The sequence below is a fragment of the Piliocolobus tephrosceles genome, unplaced genomic scaffold (assembly GCF_002776525.5).
Source record: "Piliocolobus tephrosceles isolate RC106 unplaced genomic scaffold, ASM277652v3 unscaffolded_28928, whole genome shotgun sequence".
In the NCBI taxonomy this organism is placed as follows: Eukaryota; Metazoa; Chordata; class Mammalia; order Primates; family Cercopithecidae; genus Piliocolobus; species Piliocolobus tephrosceles.
The window spans coordinates 21,894-43,842 of record NW_022312007.1 but is presented as its reverse complement, the minus strand read 5'-3'; the positions used below and the strand labels follow the sequence as shown (position 1 = coordinate 43,842).

Below are 21,949 nucleotides of genomic sequence, written 5' to 3'. Positions count from 1 at the left end.
AAAAGCTTCAGGATCAGATATATATTGATACAGTAAAGATGTGTGTGTGTGTATATGTATATGTATCTATCTATCTATCTATACATATACATATCTCTTACCATGTTATTTAAAACAGCCTTAAATTGGAAACAACAAATTCTCATAAAAGAAGGGTTAAAAAATTTCATTAATATATCCTAACCCTAAAGTATTGTGTAACTATTTAAAAAAAGTTGTAGGCTGGGGGTGGTGGCTCACACCTATAATCCCAGCACTTTGGGTGGCCAAGGTGGGCAAATCACCTGAGGTCAGGAGTTCGAGACCAGCATGGTTAACATGGCAAAACCCTGTCTCTACTAAAAATATAAAAATTAACTGGGCACAATGGTGGGCACCTGTAATCTCAGCAACTCAGGAGGCTGAGGCAGGAGAATCGCTTGAACCCCGGAGGTGGTGGTTGCAGTGAGCCAAGATCATGCCACCGCACTTCATCCTGGGCAACAGTGCAAGACTGTGCCTCAAAATAAATAAATTAAATAAATAATAAATAAATAAATAAAATGTTGAGGGGTGATCAAAAGAGAGTACCATGCATACATTTATAATTTTATGATGATCTGCAAAATGTGTGTAAGAAAATTAAGGCAATATATTAACATACCACATTGTCCTTGTGATGAGGCTCTGCTTTCTTGGTTCTTTCTACTTTCATACTTTTTCACAAGAAGTATGTATTATGCTTATAGTTGGAAAAATAATAAACCATATGTTAAAATGAAAATAGAAGTAAATAAATTCAGAACTTGTAAAATGTAATATCATAAACTAAGAGGTGTATAAAGCTATTTACCTGGCAGAGGAAATGCTATGATTTTCCAGAATTACAAATCCATTGCTTCTAGATGTATCTATTTTTATAGGTTTCCCAAATGTGGAAAACTTGAGCACATAATTTGTGTTACTACCACTATAAAATCTGAATAAGAAAGCAAGTATTAGTAGAAACAGGAGAAATTTTTCTTTGAAAAGAAGTTGGTAGCTCTAAAGAAAACAATTTTTAGTGCACTGCTCTATAATTACTATATGGAATTAGGCCAAACAAGGCATTTCATTAAATGATGGGTTATTTGTAAGCCTGGAGCATCAGAAGGAATGTGATACGGCTGAATGTTGCTAGAAATTAGCAAGGAATACTAGTATAACAAGCACAGTTTTTTGATTATCTAAAATACTCACTTTTGGAAGAGCATGCAAATGATGATGTCTGGCAGGTCATAGGTAAGTGTATGATAAACCATGTTTCAATAAATTAGATTTGAGCACCATTGATGGTTGTGAAGTGATATTGTTAGGGCATGGAATAGTTTGGTCAGATTAACATAATACAGAAAGATATTCTTATCAAGTTATTAGCCATCTAAAACTTTATTATATTTGGGAATTATTTTGAAAAAAGAAAATGGAAATAACATAATGTTTCATATTTGTGCTAAATCTTAGTGAAATGATTAAATTATAGTGACTAATAAATAAATGAGGGCAATCGCCCCTGAGAAAGTGTTGGTTCTCCTGGTTCTCCTATACCATAATTGCACCGAGTATGGTCCTATCTTTGCTGATCATAGATCATTCTTGTTCGGGCTTCACCTGTCCAGAGCAGTGGCCAACAGCTTCCAGTTATGCCCTGAGTCCCTTTGGTGATGTTCATTTTCGTGGCATATTGAAGCATACGAGCACAATAAGCAGCAGACACTTCTGGAAAGTATGCAGATAGTTCCTCATTGTTGCTATGCATCCTCGAGCCTTGTTGGATACATTACATTAAATGATTTTATCCATTGGTCATTTCAATTCTGCTCCTCTTCAGACAGGAAAGAAATCATATACAGATTACCAGCACTTCTGAAATGGCAGACTTATGGTAGCAGGATAACCTTAGGAGGTTGGTTAAGATCTTTGGGAATTCAGACTCATAAGAGTCCAAGTCTAATAACATTATTATTTAGCAATAAAGGTCAATTAGAAGTAAAAATGATAATATTTAGAGGAGATATTTGCCAGTTTGAAATAAAAGAAATTAATATGGATAGCAAGAGAAAAAATTATCACAAGAATTACTCAGAATATTTGGCAGTGCTGAGTTTGGACTTCTGATAAAGTGTTTTATTTGTTAGTGTACTATATTCCTCTTTTTAAGAAGTTAGAACTTGGTGTTGTAGGTTGCAGATTATATTAACTAACTTAGTTTCTAAAACATGTTAACAGAAAAAGGAAACTCTGTAAAACATTTTAAAGAGGTTTATTTTGAGCCAATAAAAATAAAATAAAAAGAGGTTTATTTTGAGCAATCTGGTTACAGATTGGTTTTGTGCATTTTGGAAAGTGGTTTTGTGCATTTTGGAAAGACAGGAATTATAAAATCATAAATCAACACATGAAAGGCATACATTGGTTCAGTATGAAAACGTAGAATGTCTCAAAGGAGGTACTTAAAAGTCAGAGTTGGGTTTTAGGGATTCTTTGGTTGGCAATTGGTTGAAAGAGGTAAGCTTTGTCTAAAGACTTGAAGTCAGTATACAAAGGAATGCTGAAGTTGACACTGGGAGCGTCTGTTATCTGTGCTATGATGCTGCATCAGAGTCAGGTTGGAAAACAAGCCACATTATATTGGGTTAATTTTTAAAAACCTTTTAATTAGATTTTATGGTGTGTAGAGTGTGACTTAACACTAGTCTGGCATGGCCTTGGGCCTTGTTTATAGTTTGGTGTCTTATTGCCACAAAAAGTCTGTTCTATGAGTCTTGTGATCTCTGTTTTAACATTAATGCTGGTAAGTTGTGCCGAAACTTCAAAAGGCAGGGTGCATAATGAGGTGTGTCCAACTGCCTTTCCTGTCATGGCTGGGAATTCAGTTTGTCAGATTTTCTGGGGTCCCCTTGGCCAAAAGGGGGTCCATTCACTTGGTTGAGGGGCTTAGGATTTTATTTTTAGTTTACAAATGTCATGTGATCAGCTATATTCTTCATTGTCACTGAAAAGATATGATGTTAGATAAAACTACAAAGAAAAGATACAGTTTTCAAGCTACTAGAAAGAGCTTTCGAAATATCTCACTAATGGTTAGAGAAAACGTCCACTGCTTTTAGCCCATTTTGTCTAGGTCAACGCCAACACAAAAATGTGTTGCAGGTTCATGAAACTTTCCTAAGAAATGTATTTCAAGTATTTACATTTTACAATAGAGGAAACTTTTTAGAAAGTTGTAATCAATCTAAAGAAAATCTACCTTTGAAATTGTTTAAATGCAGAAAGGAGGGGTCACCTTACATAGTTTTCCTAAAACTTCACATCTCTCTTTTTCCCTAAACCTTCACCATAAAGAGCTTCTGAGAAAATCTGTTGAGGTGAAAAAAAAAAAGGATATTGAGAACTGAGAACTGACAAATAATGTTCTCTTTATTTAAGTGACTTGTGTTGGGACTATGTTTACAACATGTGAAACATATCTAGTTATTTAGAAGAGCCTGGTGCACCCCCACCCGTTGTCATGAGGCCCATCTGCCCTTGACATTGCTCTAAGTCACGGTGTCTAGACAGAGTGGCCTCTAGTCTGTATGACCTCAAGTCACCTTTATGTGACTTTTTAAAAGGCACCCCTGCCATCTATTGGAAAATTGTTGCAGTATGCTGGTTTTGTTAGGAGGCTCTTCATTGCCTTATGACAGACACTTGTCATGATAAGTATACAAACCCATGATGTGAATAGCACCCCCTCAGACATGGCGCCATTGTGTAGTACATGACCTATACCATCATATGGGACATTGGCAAGTAGATAAAAAATAGAAATCACCATGGCAACACTTATATATAACATGAACATTAGAAACCATGTTCATTGCAGTAATGCCCAGTAAGTTCCTGTTCAGCAAGTTGGTGGTGCTGAAATGTGGAGGTAGGTTGTCGAGTGGGGAGGATTCTTTCACTGATAGCTTCCATTATTGAGAACAAGAGCCTGCCCATTGCTGTTTATATGTGTTTCAGTCAGTTAAAAAGCGCCTATAGATTCCAACTACTTAGCCAAATGGAAAAGATTCTCTGTTTAGAGAGAAAACACAAAGCTTGCTTCTTCCCCATCATTAAGCAGGCTGAGTACACTTAGCAGAACTTTTCCACTTAGGTATCCAAGTTAAGGCTATCAGTGACTTTTCACTTGAAATCTAAATATTATAGAAACATTTTGTAGGGAAAACTGTTCACAGGCCTGTTGAAAAAAAAATCAAATAAATAGTTTGGGGGTTTCCATCTTGGAATTAGAATGTTTGTTTAAGAAACTCTAATAAAGCCCTCTTTCAAACCCATGAAAATTATAGTCAGACCAAGTGGTAGACTAAGGATTCAGGAAATAGCTATTGATTTGTGAGGGACAGAGGGAAAGAAAGGGCCAGGAAAGGAAGGAACTTGATGAGAAACTTTTTGTAATGGTCCTTATTTCCTTCAACTTTGAAAAACATTTCACTGGCAGTAGAATTTAAAACACTCTCATTCTGCAACTACCTCTCCCAGGCAATAGGTAGTGCCCAGGGCATGGCTTAAACTGGGTTTCTATGAGCAAAGGCATGAACGTAGGTGGGGCTGACGCACTGGCTGCAAGACTTAGTGCAAAAAGGATTTTCAATGGGGGCAGGCAGGGCAATATGGGAAAGTCCAAAGCATCATGCCCAAGGGATTGGGCAGAAATCAGAAAAGAATCTGAAAACTGGCAAGAAGAGACCCTTATTGGTGAGGGAAGGTTGTGTTTCAAAGATTCCAGAAGGATGCCAGAAGTGGACTCTTTTATAGCGTGCCCACAAATGAGCCCTAAGCAGGGGGAAGCCCATGAAAGAAAACTCTAACCTGCCTTTTTATTTACTTTTCAAAACCTCCATGGTCAAGAAATCAGAAAATAGTGAGAAACACATTATATTAATGCATAGGGATGGGTTACAAAAGATAGTCGAAAGTTCTACGAAGAAATGCCAAGGGCATGTGCAAAGTGTATTTTGTGACAAAGCTGGACAAGCACCTGGAAGTAAATGTAGAAGTTTAATAGTTCTGAAGTAACTACATTGGAGATCAAAGGCTCTGAGTGATTTAGAAGGAAAAAGTAGCTTAGCCAAATATCACTGATCACATTTAACCCTTTTTACCTTATGCATGTAATTATTCTATGTAAATATAATCCAAAATCAGTGACCCAAATAAGGTTGTCTAATAAATGAGCATGGTTAGAATTCCGTACTTGCTTGTTCTCTGCATTTCCTGTTTCAGTGAAGTAATGGTGAGATATATAGGTATTAGGTGTCCTTACTATTACTTACATTTTTTGATTCGGTAATGATATAAACCCCTTGGATGTTTAGGGAGACCCGTAATTCCCAGTTGAGCGTTAGTTATTGTGTGGTTAATGTTGTGTGGCTTAGTATACCCACCAGCTGCGTGGTCAGGGAGGTAGAAAGGAAACTTCCCCTGGAAAGGCAGTCCTTTTAAAATTTTCAGTGACCTTACCTATTAGTAGATGTGATTCATCAGCTTCTTCAGCTATTATACAACCAAGAAAATTAGTAATTTTACCGTTTGAGTATGAAGTGGAACTAGATGGAAAGTAAAGATAAAAAATCAGAAACCTCCTCTCCACGTGTCTACTAGAAGGGATATTAAAGATGAAGTCAGTGGCTCTCAACCTTGGCTGTACACGAGAATCACTTGGGACTTTTACAAATTCCAATACCCAGACCATACCCTGGACCAATCAAATCAGAATCTCTTAGGATGGGATCTAAGCAGCAGTGCTGTGTATGGGGGTCTAGAGAGTGTGGGGTGGGTGGGGGGGGGTATGTGTATCCACAGATAGTTCCTTTTGGGAACACCTGGATTAAATGAAATAAGGCAAGTGCCTGACATACATTTAGTGCCTAGCGAGTGTATGCACCACCTTTGAATTGTTTCCTGCTACCCCATCTCTCCCTTTTCCAAACTTGCACAAGGATAGTATTGTATCTGTCTTGGTCTTTCAAAGTATATCACAGGTGACTTTGCCTCAGAGTTAGAGAATTCATTTTTGACTTCATGATGGCAAAGACAGAACTCTCATCTTTTCTTTTTTTCTTTTTCTTTTTTTTTTTTAAGCAAGGCCTCACTCTGTCTCCCAGACTGGAGGGCAGTGGTACAATCATAGCTCACTGCAGCCTTGAATTCCTGGACTCAAGCCATCCTCCTACCTCAGTGTCCAAAGTGCTGGGATTACAAGCTTGGGCCACTGCACCTAGCCCTTTTCTCACTTTTAATATACCATCTTGTTATTTATTTTGTTACTTTATCTTCCAATATTCCTTAACTTCTTTCACCTATAAGCCCCAGAATCTGTCGGTTTAGGAAGAATCATTACTTCTGTATCTCTAGGGATTTAATTTAGCCAAATCTTCTTGAGCACTTCAGAAAAATCAGTGTGGAAATAAAGTTTAAGGAATAAAGGGAGTTTTTAAAAATAGAATACAACTCATCCATTTCAATTCAATTCAAATGCCTTTCTCTTTTCCAAGCATTTTTAATAAGCTCACTTAAGAGTCTTGTTGAAAAATAAATAAATTACACTTGTTTTCATTAAGAGAAAATATCTTTTTCCATTTTTGCTGGTATTGTTGAAGGAAACAAAAAGGAGTCTAAAACTTGGCAAAGGAGGACATTATTAGTGACATATTGGTCACAGATGTGCTGGTAGAGCTACATTTTCTTCCTGCCATTAGGATTTTAAGTGCCCACAAATTACATATGAAAGTCCAGATAACTTTCTTACAAAAGGGAAAGATGAAAAAAATTATGATACTTGCAAAATCTTCATTTTAAAGATATTCTAAATAAGTTTTTATAAAAAAGAAAATGACATATGTCCATCTGCTAGTTTTTCTTTTAAAGGAAAAGTAATGCTGGATGATGCCAACATTTACTTCATGTCATCAATTCCAAATGTTTTCAACAAGTGAAGATACCTGAGATACTCTTTGGCAATACTTGTGAATAATAATATTTCCTTTCCTTAACAATTCTTAAGAAAATCAAGATGGCAAAATTTAAGAGGTAGAAAGGAACTCTCTTTAGTAACTTTATGGCTCAAATCTGTAGGCCTGTAAAGCAGAGTATGAGGAGTTTAGCCAAATTTTGTTCCATTGCAGAGAGTCCTGAAAGGACTTTAGGGAGAGTATTGACAAGCCAACTCTGGAAACAGGGTTAGGATTCACCTGGGAGGAAACGGTCTTGGCATCAGGATGCCCATTAAGGTAGTTGTAATAGATGAATGTAATTCCAGATCTAAGTCTCCGACTAAAAGGATGTAATAGAAGGAATAGGTATGTTGTAAATGAAAAAGGATCAAGAAACGGATTTGACAGGCATTAAAATAATAATGGCAAGCTAAATATTTATTATAAGACTTCTTGAAAACTTTTTATTCACCTTGATGAGAAAACTTGATAAGGGAATAACTCCTAGAAGGATGACAGATGCCTCAATTTTCATCATGTTTAAGTTGGTAAGTGAACCAGTTTGAAATGTCATGTAAATTGAAAGTGATATGAAATTGAACAAAGGAATGAGTTCACTGCCTATGTAAGAAACTGAATCATGATACAGAAACATATATGGCATAGTTTCCTGGTATGTAGGTAGAAAATTATTATCTGTTTGTATTTTTAATTCAATAAGAATATGCATTCTAAGATGATTTAGCGATCTGATTATTACAATGACAGGTGGCTTTAAATCAGGAGCTTGTAATATATTTTTCAGTCTCAAAGCTATTTGATAGTACTGTCAAGGGAATGTCAGTGTTTGATTCTAAACCAGTGCCATCTGGTATCTTGTGTGTTATTTGGTTTTATAAGTTCAAGACGTCATACTATACAGCTTTATAAAAGCCTGTAGGGAAGACTTCAGATTCTTTTCATTCTCAGCAGTATCTTGTTTTCTTGCTTCCCATTTTCCTAGGAAAGTGACAATACTGGAGGACCCTGATCAGAACATTCACCTGAAAAACTTGACTCTCCATCAGGCAACCACAGAGGAAGAAGCTCTGAATTTGCTTTTTTTAGGAGACACCAACCGAATGATTGCAGAGGTAATAAACTGCTCTCTGCAAGCTGTTTTTTCAACATTGTAGGATATAGTATCTGAAGCCAGGGTGGAGAAAAAAAGATATAATAGACATTTAGGGGCAACAACGACCTTAAAAATAATCTCGTCCAAACCTCACATGCAGATAAAGAAGCCCAGATCTAGAGAAGTGAGGAGACTTTCCCAAGGTCACTCAGCTAGCTAATGAGCAGGAACAGAAATCTAGTCCCCTACATTCTCAATCCACTGCTTTTTCTACTTCAGTGTATCTACCTTTTAGTTTTTATTTTTATATTTCTAAGTTTTATACAAATTGGTTTGTACATTAATGACACCTTATTACATGTCCTAACTATAGGAAGTTTTGCATATTTTCTAAAATTTAAAAATGGTCCATTTTCCTAACCTGAAATCATCCATATGTTAGCATGTATTTACATATCCATATATTTTCATTTAGTTAGTGGGTTAATATGTATAAAGTACATAGAACAATGCATTGAACATAGGGAGCACTCTATGCATTTGCAGCTATTGTTGGCGTATCTGGGAACACACCATAGTGTGTATATCTCAGTGCAACATTTGGAACATACTTATATTAAAAATTATTCATTGTTAATCTGACATTCAAATTTAACTGAGTTCCTGTTTTACCTGAGAATTCTATGCAGGAACTAGGATTGACCCAGCTTGGTCAGGAGCCCAAATTGTAACTGGTGTCTGATTGCGGATGGAGGGTTATGAAACTCTCATCCAGCTACACTGTGGTGAAGGGAATGGGATGGTGGTGGTGGTAGTGGTGTGGGAACAGTTCCCCAAATGAACAGCTTACTGTTTTCACAGGCATTTTCTTTTTAAACCACCCTTCCAGAGTTCTATATTTTACCTTGTCTCTGATAGCAAGTATTAGGTAGGGATAGTAAGCTAAAAGGATAAGTAGTCCAAGAAAAAGCTCCATCAGCCCCATGTCTGCCCTCTGGAATACCCTACCTTAGATGCAAGATAGACCAATACAAACCAAATTCAGATAGTGAAAGCATGGCATTGATATCTGTTATTATTTTGGACCCTTAGTTTTTGTTTTTGTCACAGTTGTTTACCAGTTTTGCATCAATATTTTTCAATAGACTAGCTAACTTATAAAGGTTGAGTTTATGTGCTATATATATAGATGTAAGGATGCTTAAATTGTTATTTTTATCTGAAACAACATTCACATAGTTTTAAATTTCAGAATATTTTGTTTTGCTTTACAAATTTGTATTTGTGCTCAGTACTCCAATATTTTGCCCATTTGATCATTTGTGATGCTCTTATTTGTCATAATAATCGAAGATTAAGGAATAAAGGTTGAGTAAGAATTAGGGCATATGATGACAAAGGATTTAGCATGCTCCACTAAATCCTATTCCTCCATATATAGTTTAATAAACAGCAAACCAGGAGATACAGAATAGAAATGGGTCCTGTCCACCAGTGCTTCTGAAAAAGAGAAAAGATAGATTCATAAACTGCTATAAGGAAAACAAGTAGAGGAGCCTGTTGCTGCCTCAGTGCTAACTGACTTTCTTTCAGAGGTGATCCATCCCTAGAGAAATACAGGCCTCATCCTTGCCAATTACTTTCCCTCACCTGTAGTGGGTTATGGAAAGGCCCTTAACCTGTTCCACCATGACTTCCAGTAGCTTAAAAGCTTGGCCATTTGCTCTTTCAAAGTTATACATGAACTTTAGCTAATTACATGGTTTCGGGCTGTGGTTTTGTAAAGTTTTAAGGAACTTCCTTTGTGAAACTTACCTGTCTTACCACCTTACAAAATTCCAAGTCTTTTTTTTTTTAATTTCTTTTAATTTTTTATTTTTTGAGACAGAGTCTCGCTCTGTTGCCTAAGCTGGAGTGCTGTGGTGTGCTGGCTCACTGAAGCCTCTGCCTCCCGGGTTCAAGCCATTCTTGTGCCTCAGCCTCCCAAGTAGCTGGGACTACAGTCATGCGCCACCACACCTGGCTAGTTGTTTTGTATGTTTGGTAGAGACAGGGTTTCGCCATGTTAGCCAGGCTGTTCTGGAACTCCTGGCCTCAAGTGGTCTGCCCACCTCAGCCTCCCAAATGCTGGAATTACAGGTGTGAACCACTGCACCCAGCCAGAATTCCAGGTCTTTTCCTATTACTTACTGATGAGTGTTTAATATTATAAATAGCTGAAACCTGAAGAAGTCCAATCCTAATAATGCTGGTTGTGCATTTCTTTAAATGCACTGATTTCTTTAAAAAACCAAGTCTAATAGGTTTTGGTTGCTTCTGTGCTTGCTTTTATCTTTTCTTTAGTAATAATAATTACCATGTTATAATGAGAGCCTGCTTAGTAAAAGTCTTGCCATTGTTGTAGACATGTTGTATATTTCTAAATTATTTTAAAATTATACCCAATATTTAGCACCTTAGTTTATACCTTGAATGCAATGAAAACAAATACACAAAAATATAAATGAAGAGTAACTGTCAGCCCCTAGAAATCCCTTATTATTCACAGTCTTCTAAAAAAGCATGTTTTGGATTACAACCTAACTGTCAGAATGCAATTTGTCAGCACAGAACGAGCTTACCAGGATAAAAAGAACAAACGAATCATTTTTTAAAAAAACGAAGTTCCCAATTTCCCATTTACACAGAGGAATCCAGAAGTTGCCTTGGTAACCAGAAAACATTTGCAAAACAAAGTCTGAATAAGTGGGACACAAAGTGGAGTGCTCTTTCCTTTCATGTTCTTTACCCATAGCCAGCGTTTTAAGGAAAAGTTATTAAGAGTGGCTTCAGCCTCTTCTTATTTATTCAGAACTCTTAAGTAATTTCAGCAATCCTACCAATGTTTTGAATAAAACCTGATTATGTCCCTAGGATAAAAAAATTTTTTTTAAGTTGAATTGCTGGGCCAACGAGAATAAATATTATAAAAGCTGAACTGAGTGTGACCTAGCATCCGGTCCACCAGTAGCGAGTATAACTTGATACTTTTTTGTCTTATAGCTGAAATATTTCTATCAAGTCACCAAATCTAATTGAAGAAAGCCGTCTGCATTCGATGATCAGGCCATGCATAGTGCCATAGATAGGACCATTTGCCCCTACCTTGAAGGCATAGTCCTACCCATGGTCTAGGGCACTCTGTGTCCAAGTATGGTTCTAGGAAAACCTGCATTAGGATACCCTGTGGTAGTTAAATTATGCAGTTTCTTGGATTACATTGCTGGTTGATGATTCAGAATCTCTTCCATGTGGAGCCCAGGAATATGCATTTTAGCATTTTAAATGTGCTTAGGCTAGATTTGGGAGCAGTCTGGGCTTTACCCTTAAGAAAGCTGGTTGAAACTCACTCCCAGAGAAAAAAAAAAAAAAACAAGCAGGTCTATATTCTGCATCCTTGTCAATGCAACAACATTTGAAAATTCTGCCAGTTTGGTAGACAAAAAAAGAAATCTTGTTTTAATTTGCATTTGATTACCAAATTCTTTTATATCTTTATTGGCCATTTGCATTTCTGTTTTTGTTCATGTCTTCTATTTGTTTCTCTCTTGAAGTGTTAGGGTAGGTCTGATTGATTTGTTGACCCCATGAGGGCTGGAACTTTGTCCTGTTCAGCAGTTTGTTGTACTGTGTATTGGCAGCTGTCAGAAGCGAATACTGTGTCCGAGGGGTCTAGCATATAATTTCTTATATAGGTATTACCTGGTGTAGTTATTGACCTGGATGGATTCTGGAGCAATAATATGCTATATCTGGTATAAAACATTTGCTGTGAAACTCTTGCAGGGGACCTTTGGTGAGAAAGGAACACTCAGTGCCGACGTTGGGAAAGTCCGGGGTCGCCTGGGTGGACAGCTTGCTTGCTTTCCTCCTGGCTTCCTTTCCCATGTGAATTGTCAGGTGACTCCCTCCAGTCAGTGTTGGTTCCACTCTGTGGTTTCTTCACCATCTCGCCCAATCCCCGCCAGGTAGTGCCAAAGAGCATGAACTTTGGAGACCTTCTTTTCTACCCCTGGCTCCACCCTTTGCCAAGCGTGTGTCCTTGGGCAAGTCACTTAACTGGTCTGAACTCTACTTTCTAACCTGTAAAATGCGCATAATTATACCCACCTTCTAGGGATATAGAAACAGTTGAATTAAATAACATTTGGACAGGCCCTGGAGTTCTTAGCTGGCAACTATTTAAATACAAGACTTTTGTCTTGTTCATCTCTATTCTCTCAGCACCTGGCAACTAGTAGGTCATCAATTATTGATTAATTGTTTTGTGGAATTCATGAGAGAGGAAGACCTGGTGATTTCAGGCAATAAGACCTCCAATCGCAGGCCCAGAATTGAAAGTGATTTTATGGTACATTGTGCCTGTTGGTGAGTACTGAGAACATCACAGATGACTTCAACATTTTGTGTGTGTGTGTGTGATACTTCAAATCTTTTGAAAGAGGTTACTTTCCAAATAATTAGCCTATCAACAAAGTTTCTGGGATTAATAAATAATTTCCCCAAGAGTGATTAGAAGTCTTTATGCCTAAGTCTTTGCTTGAAATAAAAGACATACAGACACTCCCCAACTTACAATTTTTCAGCCTTACCATGGTGTGAAATTGATATGCATGCAGTAGAAACTGTACTTCAAGTTCTCACACAATGATTCTGTTTTTCACTTTCAGTACATTCTTCAATAAATTATATGAAATATTCAACACTTTATTAGAAAACAGGGTTTGTGCTAGGTGATTTTGCCCCACTATAGGCTAATAGAAGTGTTCTGCGCACGTTGAAGGTAGGCCAGGCTAAGGTATGATGTTCAGTAGGTTAGGTATATTAAATGCATTTTCAACTTATGGTATTTTCCATTTATGATGGGTTTGTTGGGACATAACCCCGCATCATAAATCATGGAGCATCTGTGCTAGATTTATCTGAGTTGTGCTGATGTGCTTTGTAAGCGCTCAGGCTTTGCACATTAGCAAACTTTTGGAGTAAGTTGTATGACCTTGTGGAAGTGCAAACAGTTGGCAGACGGGGTGTGAGTGGGGGTTAATAGGTTTATGCGAGTTATAGGAACAGCTGTTCTTGGACGTGTTGTCTAATAACATAAGGATAGGGCAGGAAGGAAGGAGTAGCTTTATTGTGTGATTGTGTTTGTTAATACAACTTCAAGCCCAAATCTCCTTGTGTGATGTGTGTGGAAAACAAGAGGATTTTGGTTGCAATTAGTTCCAAAGTTATTAAAGGGATACTGATTAACACATCCTCACACATTTTTGTTTGAAAGATATGTTAGTTATATATAATTAGCAAGTTTGTTATAAAATTTGTGAACCTGGTTAGAGCAAAATATTCAACAGGCAAACTACATTTTGGCCTTGATCTTATTACAATAAGAATAGCATGTTTAGCAGGGTGCAGTGGCTCACCTTTAATCCCAGCTACTCAGGAGGCTGAGGCAGGAGAATTGCTTGAGCCCAGGAGTTTGAGGCCAGCCTGGGCACCATAGTGCGACCCCACCTCAAATTAATACATAAATAAGAATAGCATTTTCTTCTTATTAGGCCCTGATAAGTAGCTAGAAGCCTTAGTAAAAGATGTATTGACAATTCTAACCTCTTTTCTTATCTATTATATATATCTACTAGGTATAGAAGAAAAGAAACTTTAATTTTGAGCACTTACTATATGACAAGTATTTCTTTCTTGTTCTCATAATTTATATGTGAGATACATGAGAAACAGACAGTGTTCTTTAAATAACGCTTTGGTGTTATAACACAGTTTGCATTCTGCTCTAACCTGATTTAGTGGTATTACATGAACCATGAGATTTGATCTAAAACATCGATTAAAATAAAAGAGTGGTATGGAACAGCTATTATTAGAACTTTAAGATTTATATACTCCATATACATTATTAAAATAATAGTCTTTTGGCTATAAAATTTAGTCCCAGAGTTTCTTCTGATCTTTAAAGTTTTTGTCTCGAATTAAACATAGCATATGAAAACCACTTTTACTCTATGCAGTATTATTGACATTCACCAACAACAGCAGCAAAAAATGAAAGAGCAGAAAAAAGCCATCTTCAGTGAAACAAAGAAATAGCCATAACCTCAAACTATGGGAAAACCTGCCAAATACTATGAATGTGAATTATGGCGAGAGAGGGTGCTGAGAGCCAACTCATATGTCCTCCAACCTTAGGCAGGATAGAGTTTCCCTTTAAAGAAAGGGTCACAATTCTCAAATGCAAATCCAATGATATTTTGGTTAGAGTGATGAGATCTGAAACACAGGCAAGTATGGAGGAAGAATCTGGGAATATTATATAGATATTCATTCTTACTCTAGAAGGTGGATCCAAAGAATAAACATTAAATACAAGCCATTTTTAGGATCAGCGATGTAGGCTCATGCTAAAGAAGATGGCCTTTGGTGAGTGGGATTCAGGGAGTTTGTTATTTAAGGAGCTTAACTATGAGCCATCCCAGACCTATTAGTGTGAAATACTGAGGAAAGTTTATGCTCTCGAGGCTAAAGACATAACAGATGTAATGTAAAAGTATTCAGATGTAAACCCAATATGAATATTTCCTCACCTATCCTCCCGGCTACTCTTTAGGAAAAAGATGGTCACGTTCAAAGATAAAATTCTCAGGAAGAAAACATCCCACAACCTATTTGTACATATGGAGTAGGTGTCAGAGCTGAGGAACAGATATCTGAAGTCTGATGAAATCAGAGAGCACGGGGCTTGCTCTTCATAATCTTAAGTATGTTATTTAAAGACAATCTTGGTTTTTTAAAAAAGAGCTTAATATTATAGAAGTGCCCAAAGAAAAAGATTACAAGACAAAGAAAAGCAAACCTGAAAAACTTCAGAAAATAAATGAAAGAGAAAAAGAAAGCCATTAAAGAGATGAAAGTGCCATTAGAAGCGAATAGGAAGGAGGAAGAAGAAGAAGAAAAGGTAAAGGAGAAGGAGGAGGAGGAGGAAGAGGAGGAGGAGGAGGAGGAGTAGGAGGGAAAAATAAGAGGAAGAAATGTGACTGAAAAATAACTAAGGATATAAAAATTAATGAGAGAAGGTGATATCTAGAAAGAGAGACAAAGGAGCATCCAGTTATGCATAGTTAGAAATCCTGAAGAAGAGGAGAGAACAAAGGCAACAGAAAAACTAGAGAAAAGTTTTCTGAAACTTGGAATTACTTGAATCTGCAGATGAAAAGGACATAACTGAAAACATTGGAAGAGCTCAAAGAAAAAATTGGAAGAGCTCAATTCCAAGATATCCTCTCTTGAAGTTACTAAATTCCAAAGCTAAAGAAAGAGCCTTAAGGGCATACAGTCAGAAAATGCAAGTTAACTGTCAGTGAAAATAAAATAAGTTATTATGCCTAATACTGGACATCTGTGCTTCTAGAGTTCTTTCTTTGGCATCTCTACTCTGAGTGACATTGTCCTAAACTTTGTGTTGAAGATTGCATTGAGTGCTATCCCAATGAAGTTTCATGGGATATATTTTTTTCATTAGAACAAAATCATACAAATGTATATCTAAATTCTCCTTGGTGTGTTATCATTACCTGTGTCTTAGTTGTTTATACACAGGATAGTAAACAGTAGTTTCAGATTGTCTATAATCCCAAGGTATGTAGTATGTATAAAAAAGACAGTTTGAATAAACTGCTAAAATTCTTAAGATTGTTAGCTCTTTTAGCCCCATAATATTATTATTCCACTTATGTGAATAGTCAGACTTGGAAATTTTTAAACGAAAGCTGAATTTTAATAGGAAGAGAAAAAGAGAAGAAAATTCAAACTCAATTTAAAAGATGAAAAATGGACAGAGTGGACAATTATGATGAGTTACTGTTTTGATGGCTAAATTTAGCTTATAATTCTTTTTGCAATCAAGTGAAAAATACAGCAGGGGGTTTGGCAGACATTTTGGGTTATATAATTTTCATTGTTCAGAGAGCAAACCTTAATGCTGGTGGAGGATATGATGCTATCTAGCTCAAGGATGATACATAAGAATGATAACTGAATGTAGTTCCAATTAAAGATACAGGCAAAATCCTTCCCAATTTCCCATATGTATCATCATTTAGCCGACTTAGATTTTGATATAAATGTGTTTGACTTTGATTTGCCAAATCTTGGAAAAATGACCCTTAGGGAAGTAATCTGAATCCTGACATCCACAGAGGAAGCTTCAACAGAACCACTAATTCTGACATTGTTTTCCTAAAAATTTTTGAGTCGGCTAATAGATCTTTGAGGATGTGAAAGTCAAAAATCCATCAAATTGATTCCAGACTTGTTAGGAGGGATGCACAATAAAACATACTAGACCTATTCTTATCATAAAGGCAAATCATAATTATTAGAACATTCTTATTATATGTTCCAGATTGTTCCAAAGTTTGTTTTTAAATTTTAAACAAAATTGGTGTGTCTAGTCTATTTCTCTGAAACAAAACTATTTTGAAAACACGCTGGATAAGAAAAAGACCTAGAATCCTGCAACTGGGGAAAATCATTTTGACTACTTTTCTAAAAGCCAGGTATCTTATAAACAGAAAAGTCAGAAAGAAAAATGAGAAGTTTAGGATCATTAATTCCAGTAGAAGATATCCACTCGGGAATATTTTGTTGCTAGGCAGTGTGTTCTGAAACACCTCCAGAAAAGATCGAGGTATAGGTGTTTATAGGGTCATGTGCTTAAACCACTAGGTTTGGTCAGGTCTCACTTTTCCAGGCGGAGTTAGAGTACATCAAGGGCATAGTGAGCTTCCTAATTCAATTAATTTAATATGGGAAGAACTATATAAAGAATCAGTTAACCAACAGGTAATGGATTAGGTAATACTTCATTAGGGTGAGGTTTAACCTGAAACGCTGAGATACTAACTCAGAAAACATTTTAAAAACCACGTGGAAGTTAGCATTTTCAGTCTGCAATTCAGATAGAGCAAATGAGCAGAGGAACAGATCAATTAGAGTATCAGTGTAGAAAGTGTTATCAAACAAGGAGAACTGAAGTGGAAAGCTGAATTCTAGATCCTGTGGTTGCTATTGTTGTTGTTAGTTGGTTTGTTTTAAGGAGTCTCAGGCATACACTTTACAATGTCCTATTCAATCGAAATGAGATTTCTTTCATTTGATCTATTCTAGATTAGTGGAAATTCCTGTTGAGATGTTTTACTCCAAGATAACAAAGTGATTGAAAAAAATATTTTGGTACACAGGAATGGAATAAAAGGTGTAAGTTATGGCAAGAAATAAGTAAACATTCAAGATACCCTAGAAAACTTTTAATGTGATATACAGAGGTTATTTGAATCATTGAAGGCTGCATTAACTGTCTACAATCATTTTTGAAGTGATTGAAAACGTAAGTTTAACTAAAAGCAGAAATAAATTAATTTCACAAACATCCATAAGAGTATTATGTAAACCCCAAGAAATTATATTTCACTTATTGATTCTTGCCCCCAAATCAGAATTATCATTACTAAAAATGGCTGAACACACACACACACGCACCCCACAATAAAAAAACATCGCCATTTATTTTCAAATTTCTCTTTCAGCCGACAAGTATCTCCTGCTCTATAGAAAAGGATTATTATTCAATGAGATTTGAGGGTTTTTTTAATCACATGAAATAGCTTCTGAGAGTGGTAGCTGAGCCAGTGTCAGGGAGAGGCATAAAGGACAGTAGAAGGGGCCTTAGCACCTGTCTCCAGTCCTCAGTGCAGGCATTTGATGTTATGTGAAGTGTCCTAACAAAGCAGCATCAACCCCTGCCTCCACAGTCATTGCTGCTCCAAGCCCCTTCTGTATAAACATTTTGAAGCCACTATTGTCTGACAGGGTCATTTTTGAGTCACTTTTTACAATCTGCGCCATTCTGTTGATACTGCCACAAAATGAGCTGGACACCGAACATTCATTTGTAGCCCAGTGGATCACACCACTACTTCACTATGCACTAGAACAAACAGTTCATCATGATAACACAATTTAAACAATGTTCCAAATGGATTTTTTTATGAACATTTAAAACTCCATTTGGACAACCAATTTTTTTGGACTCTTGCAGGGTATGGATATCAATGACTATCTATATGCACAAATATTAAATGTCTTTTCTGAACACAATGGCTAATGCCAATTGGGTATAGTCCCAGGGAATTCACGAAGATAAATGAATTTTGAGTAGGCTTATTTGGGGAGTAGGAAAAGGGTATACTTGAGTGACAAGCTAGAGGACATTCTAGATAGGAGAAAAGGCAATTGAAGATGTAGAGAGTAATGATTAAGAGCTCTGGAATCAGGCACAACAAATAACTGAAGCCCAAGATTGATAGGGAGATTTGAGTCAATCTAGCTGTTTCAAATAGTTCTAATTTTTAGACTCAAATGAACTATATTCCATGGACTTAAAAAGCTTGCCGATGTAGTCACAGAATTATTTGAAGATGTTTAGAAATTATGGAGCATGCTATAGAGATTCCAGAACACAAGAAATGAGCAAGAGCCAACAAATTAACAAACATTTTTTAACACTACTATGTTATGCTAGGCAATGATGCATAAGACACAGTCCCTGTCCACAAGGAGCTTGAAGTCTAGGAGGGAGGAAGAGGAAAATGGAGAGGCTTTGTTGGAAGTAATTTTTCAAATGAATGGAACTTCAGTGAGAAGTAAAGTTTTGCTACACTGGAGATGAGAAAGAGGAAAAATAACTTTCTTTAGCCATAGACTGAAGATATGATTACTCTGTAAGGAGTCCAGTGAACCTAGGTTTTTAAATTTCACCCCATAAAAGAAAGTCTATTCTCCATTTTCCAAAAAAGAAAATGTATATGCAAGATAACAAGCTAATATTTTTGATACAAGCCCTAAAAAAGAAACTGATAAAGAATAATGGTCAGTAAGCAATTAAGAAAAAGTCAGCATTGATATTACCTTAAACTAATTTCATTCACTTTTCTGATAGCATTTAAAATTTTATAGATCAAATCAATTCAATTTATTTTTTTATCTCTCAAAAGATCTTTGGGAATATAAAGAGAAATTGAAGGCATATAAAAGTACTTGAATTGAAGTCAATTGTTAAATACCCATAACTGTTACCTAACCGGGTGGAGAGCAGAGGTGGTCTTCTTGGAATGTTGTTGGTCTGCCCTGCTGCTCTGTGTCTTACACATTGTTTGGATGAGAATATACAAGATATTTTTATTTGTAGACAGCACAAAATTGAACACAAGATCAAGCTCCAATAGATTGTAATGTTGACATAAAAACCAATCAAATGCAGTCCATGAAGTAAACTTGTGTGTGTGTGTGTGTGTGTGTGTCCCAAAGAAATTCCATAGCATGGGTAAGGGCTGGAGCAAATCTGGTATAGTAACACTTCATGTGATGTGCTATTTACTGGCAATATTAGGTTTAGATTGCCCAGGTTCCAGGAAGTAATACATCCAATGTCCTTGGCTGTGGTTAGGCTACTTTTAAAATAATATATTCAGTTCAAGTGACAGAGTACTATATTTAAAAAGGATTTTGATAAACAGTTGCAAAAGGCCCAGTTGAAAGGAATAGAGATATTTAGTCTTAGAGAACATACTAGTTTAATTCAGGGATGTAGATAGGATTGGCATTAATCAAATATGCCTTTTACAATAGTACTTTGTCTGAGAGGTGGAGGACAATTGGAAGGGACAAGAGTAAATATTGAGACTAGAAGGGTGAGTAAATATTGAGACTAGAAGGGTGAGACTGCAGTAACTGAGAGGTAAAGGATATTTGGCTACTGAGGGAGATACAGATAAGTGGAGAGAAATCCAACGAGAGTAGGATGAGTTGGATATCCATCCATGGCACACAGAGGGAGGGAAAGAGATACGGTTGTTTTGGGAACATTATGTGCAAGATGCTGGCAAGGCATTTTAATGACAGTGATCAGTCAAACTGCTGGACATTCTAATCTGGTATACAGAACAATTAAGAGATAAGGATACATGAGGCATCTGAATAAAGTGAATATCAACAGTGACATTAATATGACCCTTTACAGTTCGCAGATCACTTCAGCACTCAGTAACTCAGTTGGTATTTAATATAACTCCCTGCAACGAAGCAGGTCTTAATATGGCATTCTAGAAACATGAAAATCAAAATTACTTCATGTAATTTTGCTTAAGCTTTTAACACTCGTAAGTGACAGAACCAGGACTTGAAACCAGGCTATCTGACACCAAATTCTGAGATTTTTGGTGTGTGATTTTTATTACACTACATAGCCTATGCAATGAGGATTTGAGCTGTAGAAGATGAGTTTCCAAGGGGAGGAGATATGGTCACCATAGCTTAGGACACACCTATTTTTAGGGACTGCAAAGAAGAGAGCAGAGTAAAGGAAAAAGCCATAGAGAAGGAGAAAGTGACTGGAGAGTATTTGGCCCTAGAAAGCAGGTGGTGGCCAGAGGGTGGCGAGCTCCTAAAGTGAGGGAATGGCTAGCATTTTCAGATATTACCTAGAGGATCAGCATGTTCATTGCTAAGAACAAATCACTTTCTTTACTGCACATTTTGCCTTTCTCATTTCATGCTCATTCTCATTTCACACATTGTGGCTTTAGATCCTGACTAGATTATAAGTTCCTTGAGGGCAGCATCCAGGTCTTATTTTCCTTCTTGTCTCTGTACTGCCTAACACAGTTAGGCATATAGGAAATACATAGGCTAATTGGAAACATGGAAGCTCTCTGCATGCAGGTGATTAATCATCACTAAAATTTTTCCAAAGGCACAGTCACTAGTGCCAAAAGCACATTTGTTTAAAATGTGTGCTTAACTTTGAATGAATCTGCCTAAATGGTGCCATCTGTTCTTAGGCAGTTTCAGAAACATTTTAATACAATTTTACCTTTAAAAGGACAAATGTAGGGCCATGCCTATGAGACATAAAGACATCCTTAAATAAACACAGAGCAGACACCAGCACATCCAATCACACTTAAAAAGCTCCACATAAAGAATGTTTTCTGAGGTTTAAGACATTTTTATCTAAGAGGACACCAACTGCTACTTCATGCAGAAAATATTTATGAGACGTTACAAAACTGTAGGCACGGACTCCTACAGCATATTACTGCATTTTAATTACAGACTCCAGAATATACAATTTTAGTTTATGTGAATCTCATATTCCTTTGAAATGGGTACACTCTACCAATATTCATTTATGGCTCACATTTTATGGTGGTTTCAGAATATCAGTTTCGAAGCTGAAGACAGCTGTTGAGAAGTCTCGATGTTATTTGTTTATATTGATTGTCAGTTTGACTTTTGTTACAGTATTGTAGGATTTATTGTTGCTCGACTATCACAGTGAAATGAAACCCATGTTTAAGTTCTGCAAATAACTTACAGTCACTTCCAAAACACCTCAACTTAGGTTCTAAATTTGAGTTTGCGGTTTTACATGCACAGTTATTTGCTGATCCGCTTTAGCAGGCAAAATCACACACTGGCCAGGTTTGGGCATAGTTATTGTGGCAACAAGTAATGGGTCAAATTTTCGGCCTGTTTAACTCACTAGCTACATCATCATCACCAAAACTATGCCAGCATTTTGACATCTGTTTATTTTGCTAGTTGGTATAAATCAACTCTGGTGTATATCAAGAATTTATATTTACAGAAAGAATTTCTGGTTGAATTACCCTTCAAATATGTTACCCTGTCTGCATACATGTGCATCCATATTGAACTTTTTTGG

At 36.6% G+C, this 21,949-nt stretch overlaps 1 protein-coding gene across 1 annotated transcript in view; it reads left to right on the top strand.

Moving 5' to 3' along the window:
* Positions 1-7,311: 7,311 nt before the first annotated feature.
* The window catches only part of LOC111543009 (kinesin-like protein KIF6), a 33,089-nt gene continuing 18,451 nt past the window's right edge, over positions 7,312-21,949 (top strand). Inside the window, exons 1-2 of the mRNA XM_026451354.1 lie at positions 7,312-7,367; positions 8,005-8,134. Of these exons, the coding sequence (XP_026307139.1) occupies positions 7,312-7,367; positions 8,005-8,134 (186 nt within the window). The remainder of the gene's footprint in view (positions 7,368-8,004; positions 8,135-21,949) is intronic.